The sequence below is a fragment of the Falco naumanni genome, chromosome 2, assembly GCF_017639655.2.
Source record: "Falco naumanni isolate bFalNau1 chromosome 2, bFalNau1.pat, whole genome shotgun sequence".
NCBI lineage: Eukaryota > Metazoa > Chordata > Aves > Falconiformes > Falconidae > Falco > Falco naumanni.
Genome location: NC_054055.1, coordinates 47,217,038 through 47,233,765, shown reverse-complemented (window position 1 = coordinate 47,233,765; position 16,728 = coordinate 47,217,038). Strand labels below are relative to the sequence as shown.

At 34.5% G+C, this 16,728-nt stretch overlaps 1 protein-coding gene across 1 annotated transcript in view; it reads right to left on the bottom strand.

The window, feature by feature from the left end:
* Nucleotides 1–79: 79 nt before the first annotated feature.
* SCEL (sciellin) overlaps nucleotides 80–16,728 on the bottom strand; it is a 34,242-nt gene continuing 17,593 nt past the window's right edge. The window contains exons 7-13 of the mRNA XM_040583461.1: nucleotides 15,521–15,586; nucleotides 14,181–14,246; nucleotides 12,085–12,117; nucleotides 10,762–10,833; nucleotides 2,886–2,945; nucleotides 1,207–1,263; nucleotides 80–113 (exon numbers count right to left, since the gene is read on the bottom strand). Of these exons, the coding sequence (XP_040439395.1) occupies nucleotides 80–113; nucleotides 1,207–1,263; nucleotides 2,886–2,945; nucleotides 10,762–10,833; nucleotides 12,085–12,117; nucleotides 14,181–14,246; nucleotides 15,521–15,586 (388 nt within the window). The remainder of the gene's footprint in view (nucleotides 114–1,206; nucleotides 1,264–2,885; nucleotides 2,946–10,761; nucleotides 10,834–12,084; nucleotides 12,118–14,180; nucleotides 14,247–15,520; nucleotides 15,587–16,728) is intronic.

The window sequence follows — 16,728 nt, the reverse complement described above, 5'->3', positions numbered from 1 at the left end:
GTTTCCTAACTACGCTGGGTATGTATCGCAATTGTTTCATATCATGTGTTTAGTTAGTTATGAAGTAATAGTTATCAGTTCAAACGTCAATATTTTTCAGTTTCTCTCCAGTGCTGCAATACAAAAGAACAACAAGCTACTAGAAAATGCTAAGTTCATTAGAGTATGGTAGGATAATTCAGGTTGAAATTCAGCGACCTGGGAGAGACCAGTAGTCTAAACTCCTGCTCAAAGCAGGGGCAGCTCTGAGATCAGACCAGGTTGTTCAGGACTTTTTATAGTTGTGTCTTGAAAAACTCAGAGGATGGAGATGGTACAACTTCTTCTGGCCACCTGCCCCTCTTCTGGACAGTCCTCCTTATAACCAGTCTGAACGTCTCTTGTTTCAGTTTATGACCGTTGTGTTGTGTTGTATCGCCCTACAACAGGCAAAGGGCCTGCCTACATTTTCTAAACTGACTATGGCTCTGTCGTTATAATTTGATAACATAATTTTGTTCAGTAATGGCACCAGCACCATGAACTATGGAAGTGGCTGCCACAGAGTGTTGCTTGCTTTGTCATTATGTCCAGGCCAGATTCCTCTTCCAACTGCTGTTATCTAGGTTTGTATACAACCTCCAGGACCATATGACCACATTTATACTATTAACTCATAAATCACTGGCTGTGAAAAAGCTGACTTCATATAATAAATTTCATAAATTATCACGTCATCTATATAATACCTTAATATAACTTCACATTAATAGTTTTATCAAATGGTGTGTGATTAAAAATAATGATGTTATCCATTGAAGAATGGGCCACACTGGTTCTCATTTGAAAATGAATAATGAAGCTAAGAAAAAAAAAAGAATTTTTTTCATTTATTTATGATAGTCCTCTCTTGTATTTAAAGGACAGTTTTTAATTTGACAGAGCATTTCACATTTATTTAAACAACTTCAGTGCTCATGCACTGACTATTTAGAGTTCCAATAAGGTAAAGTCAGGTACTACCTGTGTTTCTTCCACACTGAATTATTTATATCTACTAGACTGTATTTAATGACAAATTTAAAAATGTTAAAGTTCTGTGGTTTCAATAAAGTAACAATATTAATTTTGACTCCTCTAATGAGTTTTACAAAACAGAACCAATTAATACTAATATCCAACAAAGAACATTTTATAAGCATATGAGAAAGATTATGACACCCTTGCCTCTCATTTTTCTGACCGGCAGTATTTATTTCAGTAAAATCCTCCAGGTCTTTTCCTCTGAAAAAACAAACAAATACAACTGTTAAAATATTCCCCCTATCTGGGAAGAGGAAAAGTGTAGTAAAAGAAAGAAAAAGGAAAAAAGTAAATTGTTAGTGAAGTTTATGTTCACAATTTGCAGACACTTACGTTATTGACCATAACAAGAAAATATGTTTACAATTTTCCACTAGCAAGGTAAAGTTCTGTACAATTAAAAAAAATTTATTGTCTAGTATAGCCAAGAAAATAAAATGGATTTGTATAATCATATCAATGTCATAGTTTAAGATCGTTCTTTGCCAGTGAAGACAGTGAAGGAGAAACATGGACTTTCAAAGAACGTAGTATTAATTTACAGGGTTGAGGCAGCTTAATCCTTTTTTGCACAATTGATTTGCAAAACCTATATTTTTATTTAAACTAAGAAACTTATACTTCTTAAGATGATACCTGAAAATACGTCCACATATTTTTGCTTCTGGAATGACAAGAAATTACCTCCATGTGTCATCATAGTTAACAATTAAAGCATTGATTATGTCTGCACGTCTAATGAAAATGTAAGCTTCCAAAGACTCACATATAGGGAAACATCCTTTACATATATAAGGAAACCTTTTTTAAATTTCATAAATACAATTAAACTAGTGTCTAGTTTTTCCTCTTTTTTTGTTTTTTTTTTTTTACTATTTAAAAAAGGTTTAGTGAATTAGAGAATGGAATGACCTATGAAAAGCGCTCTAACTAATGTAAAAACCCTGATTCTCTTTAGCTAGAAGAAAGGAGCAAAAGCAAAAGACTTAAGTTAGCTCTGTGAAACTGAAAACTTTGTCACTTCAGTCCATAATAGGTTTATTCATCTTAAAAGTTTGTATGCCTCCTAAAATTCAGTAGTGTCTCAAAGTCTTGTACTCTATGCTAATAAATTCTTGGTGAATTAAAAGTTGTAAAAAAATCATACTCAACTTAAAGGTTAGTGCTAAGTGTACATATGTATGTATGTATGCATATACATGAGATTGTCTAAAATAGGTGATCACAGGTTGGCAACATTTATGTGCTGCTTCTGTTTAGAACATCATTCTTGAAGATATCTGTAGAATTTCAGTGTTAGGTGTGGCAAATATTACATAGCTCTTACTAGTACAGTACCCTGGCAGTTCTTCACTTTCCGTTTACTGTAGGGCTGCTTACAGACCACAAGAAACTTGGCCTGAAACGCACTGAACTGATGTGCTGTTCAAAAATGTAAGTTCAAGCTGTTCTTTATGGATCACTGCCCTTGGTGACTGAAATGCTTTGTTACATCCTTTTGGGGCAACACATCATCCATGAGTTCTACAGTATTTTGTTTAACACCCCTTCTCTAACAATATTAAAATATTTTTTTAATTGTTTCATTAGGGAAGCATATAAGGCACGTGTGGAAGCTTGCTGTATGTATTACTTGTTCAGCTGATAGTGCACATGCCAGATAATTAGTTTGTATTTTCATATTCATCATTCTGGATAAGGAATGCTACTTACTAAGCTATAAACATTTTATAGATTTGCAACATTACCTTTCCTGACATTCTCATAGATACAAACTACCACTGCCTTAGAAAAGCAGGGCCTGAGAAGCTTTGAAGACTTACTTCTTGTCACTTGTGAAAGAACTTGGATTCACTTTGATGAGGTTATTGAGATCTTGGTTCCTTTAGAGACAGAACAAAACCCAGATGAAACCACAATTAGTATGGCCAGCTGTCAGTTAGCTGAATTAAATACTCACTTAAAAAGAAATTATAATTGACACATTCTTTATGAAAGACAAAAGTAAACTGATTAAAAGTTCAAAGCCTACATCATTGTAGTAGTTCAAATATATTCATAGACACAGCCATATGCCCCCCATATGCACATTTGCACACACTCTTTCTGGAATAAAAGGACCAAATTATGTGTGGAAACACAAGTTATACCTAATACTTATGTCAAAAAGGATAATTCCTACTGAATATGCATCATGGACAACTTCAGAGATTGCATGACCTCTAGTATGCTATGATATAACAAATATCTTTACCAGATAATACAATCAGCCAAGTATTCCTGTTATATGCATGAACAATTTCATACCTAAAAAGTAATTAGGGACTAAGTCTGGCTAAATCAGTCAAAAAGTAGGTTATCTAGACCAGCTTCTTCCAAATTAAACTCTCCCTTCTCACAAGAAATTTCATGTTTAAACTGAGGAATGCTGAGAACTAATTACATCAATTGATTCTTTAACTTCTGTAAAAGAGTTAGAATGTGATGCACTATTATTATGTGATGTAAGGAAAAACAAAATCTTCCTTGAATTAGATCTTGTTGGTTAATTAGTTTTCTTTTTTCAATATTTTAACATTAAACATGTTATATATTAATGCAACATAACTATTAAAAATGGAAATGTTAATTAATGTCTTTTATAGTCTTTGAGATTACAAAAAGTACATGCTGACCAAGCTGTTCAGCTACGCTTTATAGTACCTATGGAACAAAATTTCTGTAAAACGTAACCCTTTTAGATATCAATTTCTTGCACTGGTAACACTTCTCGAACTTTCACCTACATGAAACATCTGCTTGACATGACTGCACCAAGTAGTCAGGGCTGACATTTTGCAAGTTCTTTGCCTTGAGGTGGCTGGCTAGTGCAAAGGAAAGGTCATAGGATATGCAACTTCAAGCTACTGGTTCAACCATAGTTCAGGTTATTAGCAACTAAAGTTAAAATTTGAGAGCTATTATTTGTGAAAGGACAAAAATGTAAAGTAGGGCAAGCTGTAGGTTATAGTGGATAAATCAGAATGTATCTGATTTGGTTCAGGGCACACTTTCACTCATTTTTTAATCTCTTATTGTTATCAAAGCTACATTTACTTTAGAAGTAAGCACACAGGTGACACCAGTGTTGATATCACTCAATAACCCAATCTTAAAAAATAGAGTGCATGTGCAATACAGAACCTAAAGAGAATTTCAGTTTAGGTTTCCTTTAAGAGTTGTTAGCATGCTAAAGATCAGCTATTCAACTTATACCTTTTCTAATACTTCTAAAAGAAATGTCAAATTTTAAAGTGGGGAAGAGACTAACCTATATATTCATACATTAAAGAAGCTCCTTGAATATCAGAATATCAGATGCAGTGAAAGGCTGTTGTGCAGAAGTCTTTCCAGGTATAACTGTCATTTGAAAAAAGGAACTATTTCAGTGTCCAAGGCTGGCTGAATTGAATTCATACTTCTTAAATTTGTCAACATTTTAAAAAAATACAGATGATGATGGAAAACAGCAGCATAAAACTTCTACACAAAGCAGTTTAGACAAACTTGGCGAAATAGCTTTCAAATGTGGTAGATGGCTTGCAGTAGATGCTGACATTTTTCATAGGTCATTCCAAAGGATGCCACCTCCAAGCACAGTATTTTCAGAGCCTGCTGTTACATCACTGTGAACATTCTGCTTAGGGTGAGTACTTTTTGAAATGGATGAGAACAAGGTAGGTCAGACAGCCTGCCAGGAGGATAATATATAGTTTGGTCATACATTCAAGAAGAAGAAATATTTTAATACAGCCACAGGACATGACTGGAATTTTTTAGGAGCACCTAATTCAGGATAACAAATACAAATTTTTGTATTCTGTATAAAAATACTTGGAACAGCAGAACAGAGGATTTTGTATCACAATTTGTACAAAAGGATCAAGTCTTGAAAAAAATTAATTAATTTATTATAAAATAAAAACATGAAGACTTAGATTAAGGCCTAGATGTACTTGTTATCATCACTAAAGTGTGGAAGACAATTCTGTTGACTCATTTACTTTTCCTATTGTAAGTGATCACCTCCAGAAAGAAGTCTATTCACCCTTTAACATCCCCTTGCAGAAAAATACTTAAAATAGCACTATGAATTTACAAGAAAGCCCCACTCTGAAGGGTAGAAAAACCTATGTGCAACTGGACCACTGAGGGCCTCATGCTATAAAATTGTTAACCATGAATTTTGCTGCTGCTGCCTGCTGTTTTGCCTCTAGCTGCTTGTGTAAAATAAGATTAGAAATTTGACAACTGATGAAGACAGTCCATCAGAATAAGGGTTAGCAAAGAAGATAAGTAAAGTAGGTTTAAAAAAAGCTGTCAAGGCAGGCTGCATGCAAAATCTTGGCTTAATTTAAGCAGATACTCCTATTCTACTATATCTTGGACCTCTATGCCTCTCAGACACAAACAAAAAGGGAAATTATTTAGGGCTTATGTGACAAGCTCTCCAGAGATTAGGTAAATTACAAAAGTTTAATAACTCAGACCCTGAATCAATATCAGCAAATGGTTCTTCATTTACAGAATAATTTTCTTTTGCATTATCTCATTTTCTTAATGTTAGGTATCTAATGTCTTCCTTGATATAATGTACAAAAGACCTATAGACAAGTTCATTAAGTAATTTTAAAAGTATAAAAATGAATGTATGATGTGATGGCAAAGTATGATTTTTTTTCTTTTATGCTCTGTATTAAAACTTAGAGAAATTGAGTTGTTAACATTTTGTTTTGACTTTCAGTATGCACTTGATTTCTAACTCAGTTCACTTAAGATAAAGACCTAATACTTTTCAGTCCTTCTGCTCTGTGAGATGTGTTTGTGAATCTCACTGATTTCAGTGGATAATAGTTCTGTAATTCTGGTTTAACTGGTGACAAGTCAGATCACCATCAGAAAAGAAAACACAGATGAATCCCATCCAGACATTCAAGCACAGCTAATAGTTTTTAGTCTGGTTTTAGTTTTTGGTTTGGTTTGGTTTTTTTATCTTGAAAACATTCAGATAAAGTTTCAAGTGACATAGGAACAGGAAACATGAACCATGCCTACAAAAGAACTTTAGTGATGTCATTAGTTGTTTGATGAAAGGATGGAAAACATTTCTAATGTATTTGCATATTCTGAAGTCAATGAAGAAAACAATTGACAACAGTAGGTTTTATAAGTTTGATCACACTTTTCTGACTGTCCTTAATGCTGAGGCCAAATTGAAGTTGATCCTGGACATGTGTGGGAAAGAGAGAGAGAAACAAAATTTTAAACAGAACAGCCATGGTCTTGAACAAGTATTGGGCAGGAGAGTATGTGACGACAGCTCCCTATTCATTCAGTGAATGCCCCTTAACCTGTAAAAGTCTTGCTGAGCCCATTTCTAGTTACAGCTGTTCCCTAATTCCTGAAGGCATTCTTGCCTTGTTACTTAAAATTTGATCATCCATCTTTGCTGATACACAAACAGTTCACATAATACCCAAACACCAATATTGTAGGTTCTTTCATGGACCAGAAAACTGACAGACCACACAAATTTCAGAAGGCTTGCTGTAGTCTTTAATCAGTGGGGCATTTCATGTCAAATCCCAGGATACAAAAAAAAAGAGGCAGATCTATAAAGGAGCCATACACAGTATGTTTAATAGATCTCCGTCTTTTTCTGATTAAAAGACCTGACCAGAATTATAAAAACTACTGAGGTGACTTACTATTTCTAATAGATTATAAGATATATAGAATGTTTCTAAATGGGATACCAAACAAGTTGCATCTGTTGTCCTTTCTTCAGTGATATCTCCGACCTGACCTCCTACAAAGGATTCTAATCCACAGATTCTTCTTCTGACATGATGGAATACACACAGACCACACTAACCAGCCCTGGCTAAAACCTTAAGGGTTGCTGATCTAGTCATGTCAGCAAACAACCAATTTCCAACTGGACCTTCCAAACCTGAACTAAAAGACTTGGTCTAGAGTAAATCAAGTATGTCAGGCATCTCGCTGGGTAAACCTTAACATCATGGGTGCAGCTGAATTTTGATCTGCCATCCATGGCTGCTTTATTGTCCCTATATCAGAGTTTGTCATATATAACTAAGAATGAATAAAGAAGTTCTTTGAGAAAAGAGTGGCATTTATTCTGAAGCAGGGTGCATTTCCTTCCAAACCGCTGTGCTCATTAATCAGTGCCAGGAGCTCTCATTCAGACCTTTCATCAGTAACAACCGAACATGAGGGAACAGAAGAGGTCTGCAGTCAACTGTGAAAGCCAATTTATACTGTGCCAAAACCAGTGTAATGTTTAGCCCAGAGGATTTTGGAGTTAAATACAGAGGAAGAAGCTGTTGATCAGAATGTTTTATAGGAGGTAGACTGGGAAAGATCACTGAAAAAAAGCACAACTTAGTTTTGGTTGGAGGATATTTATGACCCTGTAAACACTATATTAACTTTTCAGTTAGGAATAATGGGCTTGGATCTCTTCAGATAAGCTCTGCAACAGCATATCATTTATATCAACATGCAGAAAAGCTGTAAACCATCATTCCACTGAATGCCGAATCAGTCAGAACTGGGAGGCAGAAGGTCCCCATCACTAGGAACTAGGAAGTGCCTTCTGCTTAAATGCAAAAATATATCATCAAAAATGACTATTAATTTGTACTATCAGAAACAATTTAGAAAGTGTAAAGCCATTTCACTTTACCATAAAGAAAAAATTGTCATGGTAGCCAAAGCAAGATCTGACTGCAGTTACAGCTACTGAATTATGGGTATGTCCATGTGAGTTCTGTTTTAGTATTCTTGCTTCCAACATTTTTTGAGTGACAAAAACTTCTCCTCAAGCATGTCCAACACAATTTCTGATATATCTAAGCAAAATAAAAGATCAATTAATTACTTCTACTATTTATGAACTCTTGGAAATATGACTTTTTTGATTATGCTGCATCTTTTGGTGGTAATACCTTTGCATTGGTAAATGTGGTCCCCTGTACCAAGTACTGTTACTTTCTTTGTAGATCATATGCAAGGAAGCAGCACAGTTGAATACAAGTGAACCCCATATAAAGGCATTTTACAAAAATACACATTTTAGCATCTTAACTGTAATAATTAATGAAAGATTGACTAAAGCTGTGTTAAACACCCTCGAGATGTTTGGTTTAACAAGATTGCCCACAGAACATGGTTCTTTAAAAAATGCAGTTTTTTAAAGACCTGCATTTAATGGTTGCTACAATTCTGTAATGGAAAAGCGCAGAGGGAGAATCTGGGATCTCCACTGAGTTGAAAAAGAAAGACAAAAAGTACTTGATAAGCAATGAATAAAAGACCCATTGAGTAAATCAGGAAAATGTCTCTGTATGTATCCAGTGCAGTGCTCATATGCTGCTGCATTTGTTAGATACCAAGAGACCTGATTTGAGAATGACCTATTATGCTTTGAAGAATACAGAGTTCTTAGACAGTGGTTATCTTTACTTTTTCTGGATGCTAGCCTACTTATGCTGTCTAGGGTATCTATAGGTGCCCAAATTAATGATGAGATGCCTGTTCCATTCTGTTAAACATATCCAAAAGGTGGTGGTCCATATATCCATGCCAGATATGCTATGTAAATTATTGTGTAGTCTATCTTTTAAAATGGATGCCACATCTATCTGTTGTATTTGAAAACAATGCAAAAAATGCTTTTTATGTAACAGAATCAGTGTTAGGCCTTGCATAGAACAGTACACAATGAAGCTTACATTTTTAGCCAAAAGAGATTATATCTGCAACCTTCTCGAGTAAATCCTTTCTGAAAGATTTTCCTTGTGTTGCTGACCAGTTTGGTAGAAAACCAATTCTATTTCCCACTAATTTTATGCTGAAATTAATTCATTATTCCTTTAACATCCCTATCAGAATCCTGAGTGAGTCAAATAATCAATTAAGTATGACTTTAAAAAGTGTGACTCGAAAATCTTTCCATTCTATGAAAAAATATAGGAAATTAAAGGATATTATTCTAATGAATGTTAGTGTTACTAGAAATACTTTTTTTGTGTAACTGTTTACTTCCTCTGTGTGACAAAATAATTTTTGGCCAAAAAAATAGCATTTATATGACATCTCTAATAGAAAAAAGGCACTTCTGCTGACAGCTGCTTAATAAATTTTTGGTAAGCATAAATTCTAGAAAAATCTGTAGTTTTGTGAAGCTAACATGAGCAGCAGATAGGTGACATCTGAAGCACCAACCAAATGTAAAGGAATTATAGCAGGAGTAAAGAGGGCTGAATTTTGCTCACTAAGATTACAGGCTACTTATAGTTTATATACTGACACAAATAGCTGTAACTGTGCAATGTTACCATAGAAACTTGTAGACCAGTAAAATATTCCTCCAGCTCTCCACCAATGGAGGGACAGGAATGCAAAGCTTCAGATGCTAATGAGAGCCACCGGGGGATGAGGAACGTGAATCGATTGAGGGTGGGGATTAAGTAAAACCTTAACAAGCCTTTAGGAGTAAAGAATGGCTGTGACTTCCCTAGTTAATACAGTGGTATATTTAATTCTCTGAGATCCCTCACATTTATCGACAGGACAACGTTTCACTGAAGCCCTGCTTTTTTTTTTTTTCCCTACAGATTACACTGTCAGACATCTTTTGGATGTTTTTCTTAATCATTTTGTACCGCTTTTACATACTGGGGGCTTTGGAGGAGGGAGGAACAATTCAAAATAATATAGGCTGTGGCTTCAGACCACAGAAAACTGTACTTTATGAAGCAAATTAAATAAAATTAGCTAATGTAATCTAATTTTAGTGTCTGCACCATTTAATATTTCCAGGTAAAAATTGTACAGTGAGCTACTGTAATTCTCAGTGCATATCTAGAAATCTATTTCTAATTAATTCATTCACTTTTTAATTGCATATTCAGGCATTATATTCTGGTCGAAGTCACAGATTCAAATGTTTGCATGGTTATTGCTGATTGTTTTGAAAAATGTAACATTTTCATCAGCAGAGAACCTTACCGTTTTCTGGAATTTCAGTAAAAAAAAATAGGTTTTTTATGTCTTTTCCACCAGTAGTTTTCATGGTATTCTGTACACTTTCCAAGATACGTTAGTACATATGCCATCTGACTCATACTACAAGAACAAGTCCATCTGTTTAAATGTACTAATTTTGTCACACTAAATGGTATATGATGGGGTTTTACTATTTAAAATGTTAACACTACAATGCACAAGTTTTGTTGGTTTTTTTTATATACATACTAGAATGTAGATATTACCTCTCCCTTAATTTATTGAAGACCAAAGAAAATGTACTATATAATCTGTACCACTGCAATTCACCTGTTTCCAAATATTTGCAGCAACTATGTATACATGCTGCTCTTCAAGATGCAGGCTAGACAGTCTGAAAGAATAAAAAATGAAACATCTGAAATAACTTAGCAAGTCAATAAGATGGAACTCAAGGTTTGTACTTCTAAGCCAATGGTTGGGAATAGATAAATGCTACATTTATCACTCACCAAATGAGTGCTCCAAATGAGCTATCAAATATGGAATTCAAACAAATTGAGTACTTTATATCACATTAATCAATGTTTATCAAAACATTGTATTGAATATATCTGCTTACTTTACCTTGCTGTAGCTGGATTGTCCACATCCATCCTTGATTTCTGAGGGGTCATCTGTTCTGATGAAAAGGCAGGTCTGCAACAGGAATGCAAAAACATACTTAAGGCACAGGAAGATATTTGGAAACATAACATTTAAATGGATTATCGTTGTAGATGTATTTCTTACAGGTGTAACCACAGTGAGTTAGGATTTTCTTTCAGAAACTTTTTTCTGTGTTTTTCTTTAAATTTATATGTATAATATATAAATATATACTATATTTAAATAATTATACATATAGAAGATATAGATAAAGAATACTTATCTAAAGAGCTATGCAATGCTTTAGTTTACTGGATTACTGCATCCACTTAGCCTTTTGAAAAATTAGTATTCCAAGACTAGCTGTTTTGCTAGTATGGATATAGAAATAAAGTGGAGCTTTTTTACTGTTTCAAAATTATTTTAGTAGGAAAGGAACTTTTGTATACTTTTCTACTTCCTATTAAATACATTTTACTTATTTAGCAAAGTACTTATTTGTTAAAAAATAAATAAGTAAATAATTATACTTTCCTATTTTTACTTATTTGTGTGAACAGTGAGATTGGTCACTGCAGCAATACTGAAATAAGAAAAGAAGAAGGTGGCTGGTGACTGGTACAGCTGGAAATGAGAGTTAAATGCTTCTTTAGAGAAACTTGCTGTTAGGATGGCAACTAAATCATAAGAAGTTGTGTATCTGTCTTAATTATCAACCATGAAATTACAGGTTAGTTAAGTAATCTTTTTCTAATTTAGACTATGTGAAATGTGCATTTAATTCATGAATTAATTTAATAAATTTATTTTCAAAAATTAGAGCAACCTTTGCAGACACTCAAATAATTTTGCTTTATATCAATTCATCTTACATTAATGCATTCTACTACAAGCTTTTGCATCTGGCCAGCTTTTTAATTTATCACTTCCTTTTCCTTCACTTTGCTCACACTTTCTTTTTTGCTCTCTACAGTATCAGTTTAGTATAAAGGATATTTGCATTAGCAACCTATATAACTGTGGAACTAAAATTCTGAAGCAGTTTTTATTTTTTTATGCAGTTACAGTTGTTTTTTCAATCTGAATAAATGTCCAATTAAATGTTCTAAACTATGTGAAAATAATTACATTTCTGCAAGAAAGGAAGTCTTCTTCATGCACTTCTGTGACCATCAAGGAACCCTCCCAGGTAAATTATACAGTCTTTGTATTATAAATACATGTAAAATAATAATCAAGGTTTGTGCATAGGAATGTGTTGCATTGCTAAATCTACTAAGAAGCAAATTAAGCAAGACATACGTTGTTGGAGCCTCTGAATTTTCTGAAACGGTCCTAGAGAAAGAAAAGAGTAAATATTTCAGAAACCAAGTTGCAAAATGCTACTATCGAAGCACTTTGCCGGATTTTTGATCAATCAACAGCCATGAATTTTACTTTTCCATCCTTCCAAGATGGTATTTTTGTTTGTTAATGTGGAATTTAACATGTTTAACTCAACTAGCACAATATTAAATTCTAATCATATTCTTGATATGTTACTAAGACAATCATTCTTCAATTAACATTTTCCAATCACTCTGTTCAATAGTGTTTTGTTTTCTAGCACACAACTCACAACCAAAAAACTCAGTTACAGTGAACTGCTTATATTCTTAGCTTCGATTGCAATTTCTTTTAAGTGTTCTGTAAAGTGTGCTTAATCAGCTCAGAACTGAGGCAAAGCACTCTAGAAGTTTACGTGTCATGCTTGACTATAGAAGGCTAGAATCAGGTCTCAGAATCAGAAAAGGTAAGTAAATAAACTCTGACTAAAAACACCCACAAACCTATGACTGCTGAACTCTCTTCCTAAGGACAGAAGAACAATCAGCCATTCTCATATTTGAAGAAAAGACTCAGCATTTTGTTCCATGCCTTTAAGACTGATAGTGACCTTTTACAACTGTGGCTATTAGCATCTATGCGTAAGCACTATTTCCTGAAACTCAGAAGTGAGTAAAAGGCTTTACTTTAGTGACTATTATTAGTTACAGTAATAGTCACAATTTGAAATAGCTTTCATATCTTCAAAGCACTTTTAAAAGATAAATAAATCATTTAATGCCTATCACTGTTTAACTGGCTGTCCTTGGTGACATTATTGTTAGGTGATCCAGGAAGGGTCATGAAAGCTTCAGAAAGAATATGCCTGTATTTTGGTCTTCTCCAATGAACCATGAGAGCAGAGGAGTAACCGGATAATTAGTACTGAGGACACAGGAATCCCAGCTTTTTGTAGAAGCTGGGCAGATGCCATATAGAGGATGCATCCTATCCTATGCTTTCAAAATTACCATGATCATAGTGATACACTGAAATGAAGCCAAATACATTCATCATAGTTGGCATATCAAAAATATCTAGTAAGCACTGACTTAGAAAATAAACTTTAGCGTCTAGGAGTTATCTTTCTCCTGAATGGTCAGTGACTTTGAATCTTGGCCAAACAGATGGACACTACTAAACACAGAATAAGATTAAAAATAATTGCTAAACTTGGGTTTTAAGGATTCGTGCATTTATGTCTTCCAGTGAGAAAGATTCCATAAACTCCCTTAGCAATCATCTACCAAGGATTTACACCTAGCATGACACTGTATCTGTTCATTTCAGTTTCATTTAATTTTCATCATGGGTATGCATAAGACTCATGTTGGAAGTTTCCCATATTAAAACTAGAGAAGCACAAAGGCCATGCTGCTGCCAGAAGAGGACCTAAGCAAAGAATATCATGAAAGCTCAGGCATTAATATTTTAAACCATCCATATTATGCGTTTAGATGAGAGCACAAGAAATGTTGTCTGTTCTCTTTCTGATCTGTCAGAATGCAACCACAACTTTAGAAATTAATATTAAACATTTGTCTGCAAGTAACTTTAGCCTGAGATTTTCTTCTAAACTATTTCTTGGACACCTTGCTGAGAGCTGATGAAACAGATGTTGAGGTTTTGTCCACGCTGTTAACCAAAAGGGCCCAGGGTTAGGTCCTGGCCGTCAGACCAAAGGGCAGCAATAGATTCCTGCCCTTATGGCTCATTGCTGTATAGCAGATTTGTCATGTGGAGATCTAACTGAAATAGTCAAAACCATGAAGAAAGCGTACAAGCACGGTAGAAAAATTATGGGGATCACTTATGTAACCTCAAGTGGCTGGCATTTCTTATACTCCGACCTCAGTCAATGCTGGGCGTCAAGCTGCTAAGAACCCAAGGAAGTAGTTAGACATGAGGTGCTTTCTCTTGCCATATCATTTTACTCATCAAACACAGTCCCTCAAAGAATCACTCGGTTAACTCACTCCCAAAATCAGCTCCAGCCAACAATTAGGAAATAACTAGTAATCATCAGTACTTACCCTTTTGTTTCCACTGTTTCTGTCATGGTCTTACTACTCGAAACAGGGGGAGGCATCCAAGATTGCCTGTCAGTGTTAACAAATAAATCTTTGAGTATTAGTTTAATGATATGGGGCTGAACAGCATACTATGAATGTTAGAATGTCAAAGCTGATGTAGAAATACCTGACACTTTTCTTAAATTAGTATTTTGAAATAATCCATGTAGATACTAATTAGATTTTTTTTTCCAGATAACTGAATGGAATTGAAAATATAATAATTTTAATTATTTTGAATAATGCATTGTCTGACTGTAGGTGGTCTGTTCTGCAACTTGAATGGTACAAATAAACAAATCATTCATGGGAAGGACAACCAGATGGAATGCACAAAGGAAAGAGTGTCAAGTATCAACCCAAGAAACACATTCAGGCTGGTATTAGAGGTCACATAAACATCACAAGCACTTTCAGTTCTCCTTCTTCCCCCCACCCACCCCCCTACAAAACTATCAATCCAGCAATTGTTTGTGAGGAAAAAGAAGCAATTGCACCATAAACAGTGCAATTCAGTGGTGGCCTTTCACATCTTCAAAGAGCCTGAAGAGAACTACTACACCATAAACCGCCACCAAACAAGCAGGCTGCTAATATGAAAATGATGACATTTTAGTTTCTACTTTCATAATTCTACTGATTACAATTATTATGCATGGAGTATGGAAGAGAAAATCACAAATGAACAAAATTCATGGCTGGGAAGGATGCATAAAAATACAGCTATGACCAGCAGTGTATTTTAAATTACAAATTAAAGTTATTTGTTCTACACCATGTTTTTATTCCTGCTCAGACAATACTATCTGAAATGCAAATTTTTAAAGCTAGCTGTGTATCATGCATGCAGAAAACACTGTAGTTCATATGTACTGCAACAGCACGGGGTCAAGTTGGGTTTATGAAAGGCAGCTCCTGCTTGACGAATCTGATCTTCTACGACAAGATGACCTGCCTGGTGGATGAGGGAGAGGCTGCGGCTGTTGTCTACCTGGACCTTAGTAAATCCTTTGACACTATCTCCCACAGCATTCTCTTGAAGAAACTGACTGCTTGGATGGGTGTACTCTACACTGGGTAAAAAGCTGGCTGAACTGCCAAGCCCAAAGAGTGGTATTGAACGGAGTTCAATCCAGTTGGCAGCCAGTACTCCTACAGAAAAAGGCAGAGCATGTAAAAGTTTAGTTCTTGAGGCTTGCTGAGGAGTTAGAGCATACTAGAGGAGAAAGTTGGTAATGTTTTTTCCTGTAATTGTGATACATTATTGTAGTGTAATAGAGTGCAGTGATGGTAATGAATACCTTTTCTTCTTGATTGGAGAAGTTGCAGTAGTGTTTTCGGATGCTGCATCAGGAGTCCAAGATTGTCTGTTAAAGAAATATACTTAATTAATTATTTTTCAATAAGTTTATAATTTTAAATGAAAAAAGTGATAAGAAATCGTATTTCTACTATGAGAATGATACAACTGTGTATGGTAAATGGTATGACTGTGTTTATATATGTCAACTGAAATTTTGGAAATATCTCAAAGGATACAAGATTTGGGACACCTTAAGGGATTCTGATGCTTGGAGAATAGATGTGGTTTTACTTGATATCTAAAGTAATTTCTGGCTTCCTAAAACCTTGACTTCTGTACCTACACTTCAGTCTTTAACCACTAAACCACCAATTTTTTTATTTTTCATGCTTTAAATTTTATGTTTCTTATTCAGTTATGTCAAGTTTGCTTTATTTTCATTATGCCTGTAAAAGGAGACTGTACTGCTCATACTCCTAAATACATAAATTCCAAGCCAGTGATTTTTCTCACACAGTTTGTCAGAGAGTTATTGTCTTGTCCTCTGCAGTTCTTAATGTAATGAGAGTAACTGAAGAACAGAGCTTTACAAATCATCTTACTGCTCTCTGGCAGGGAAAGGTATATACCATTTAAGTCTCACTTAAGTCCCAATTCAGATTTCACGGTAGGTCTATTAAAAAATCAGCTCCAGACAAAATAACAAAAAATCCAATTTATATGATGTTTCATGTGTCATCATCACCATGATTTACAACATAATGGTGAAAATCATAATTCAAAAGAATGACCTCACTTGAACTTTAAACGCCAGAGAGACTCATTTGCTCTTCAGAGTAATATCTCAGCTTTGCAAGATGACATTTAATTGCAGTGCTCAGTCTTCACTAGCAACTATATTCAGTGTAATTTACTACTGATAAAACACTACTGACATTGATAAAGGCACAAAGTGATATATTTGTCTCTTTACATTTATAAGTACGATGGCTGAGCTCTTCTGACTTTCATTTTTTAAAGAAAAATTTCAATTAGGTAAGAGCTGTAAGTTCTTTAGAAAATCAATTTTCAGTATTGTGTAGTCATATTACATGTATAAAGTGGTCATCTTTGAATCATAACAACTCTTTTAATAAGATGTCAAAAAAATGTTGCCAACTTATTTTAAATTTAAAATTCATTTCAAGCAGTTTTAAACATAAAACT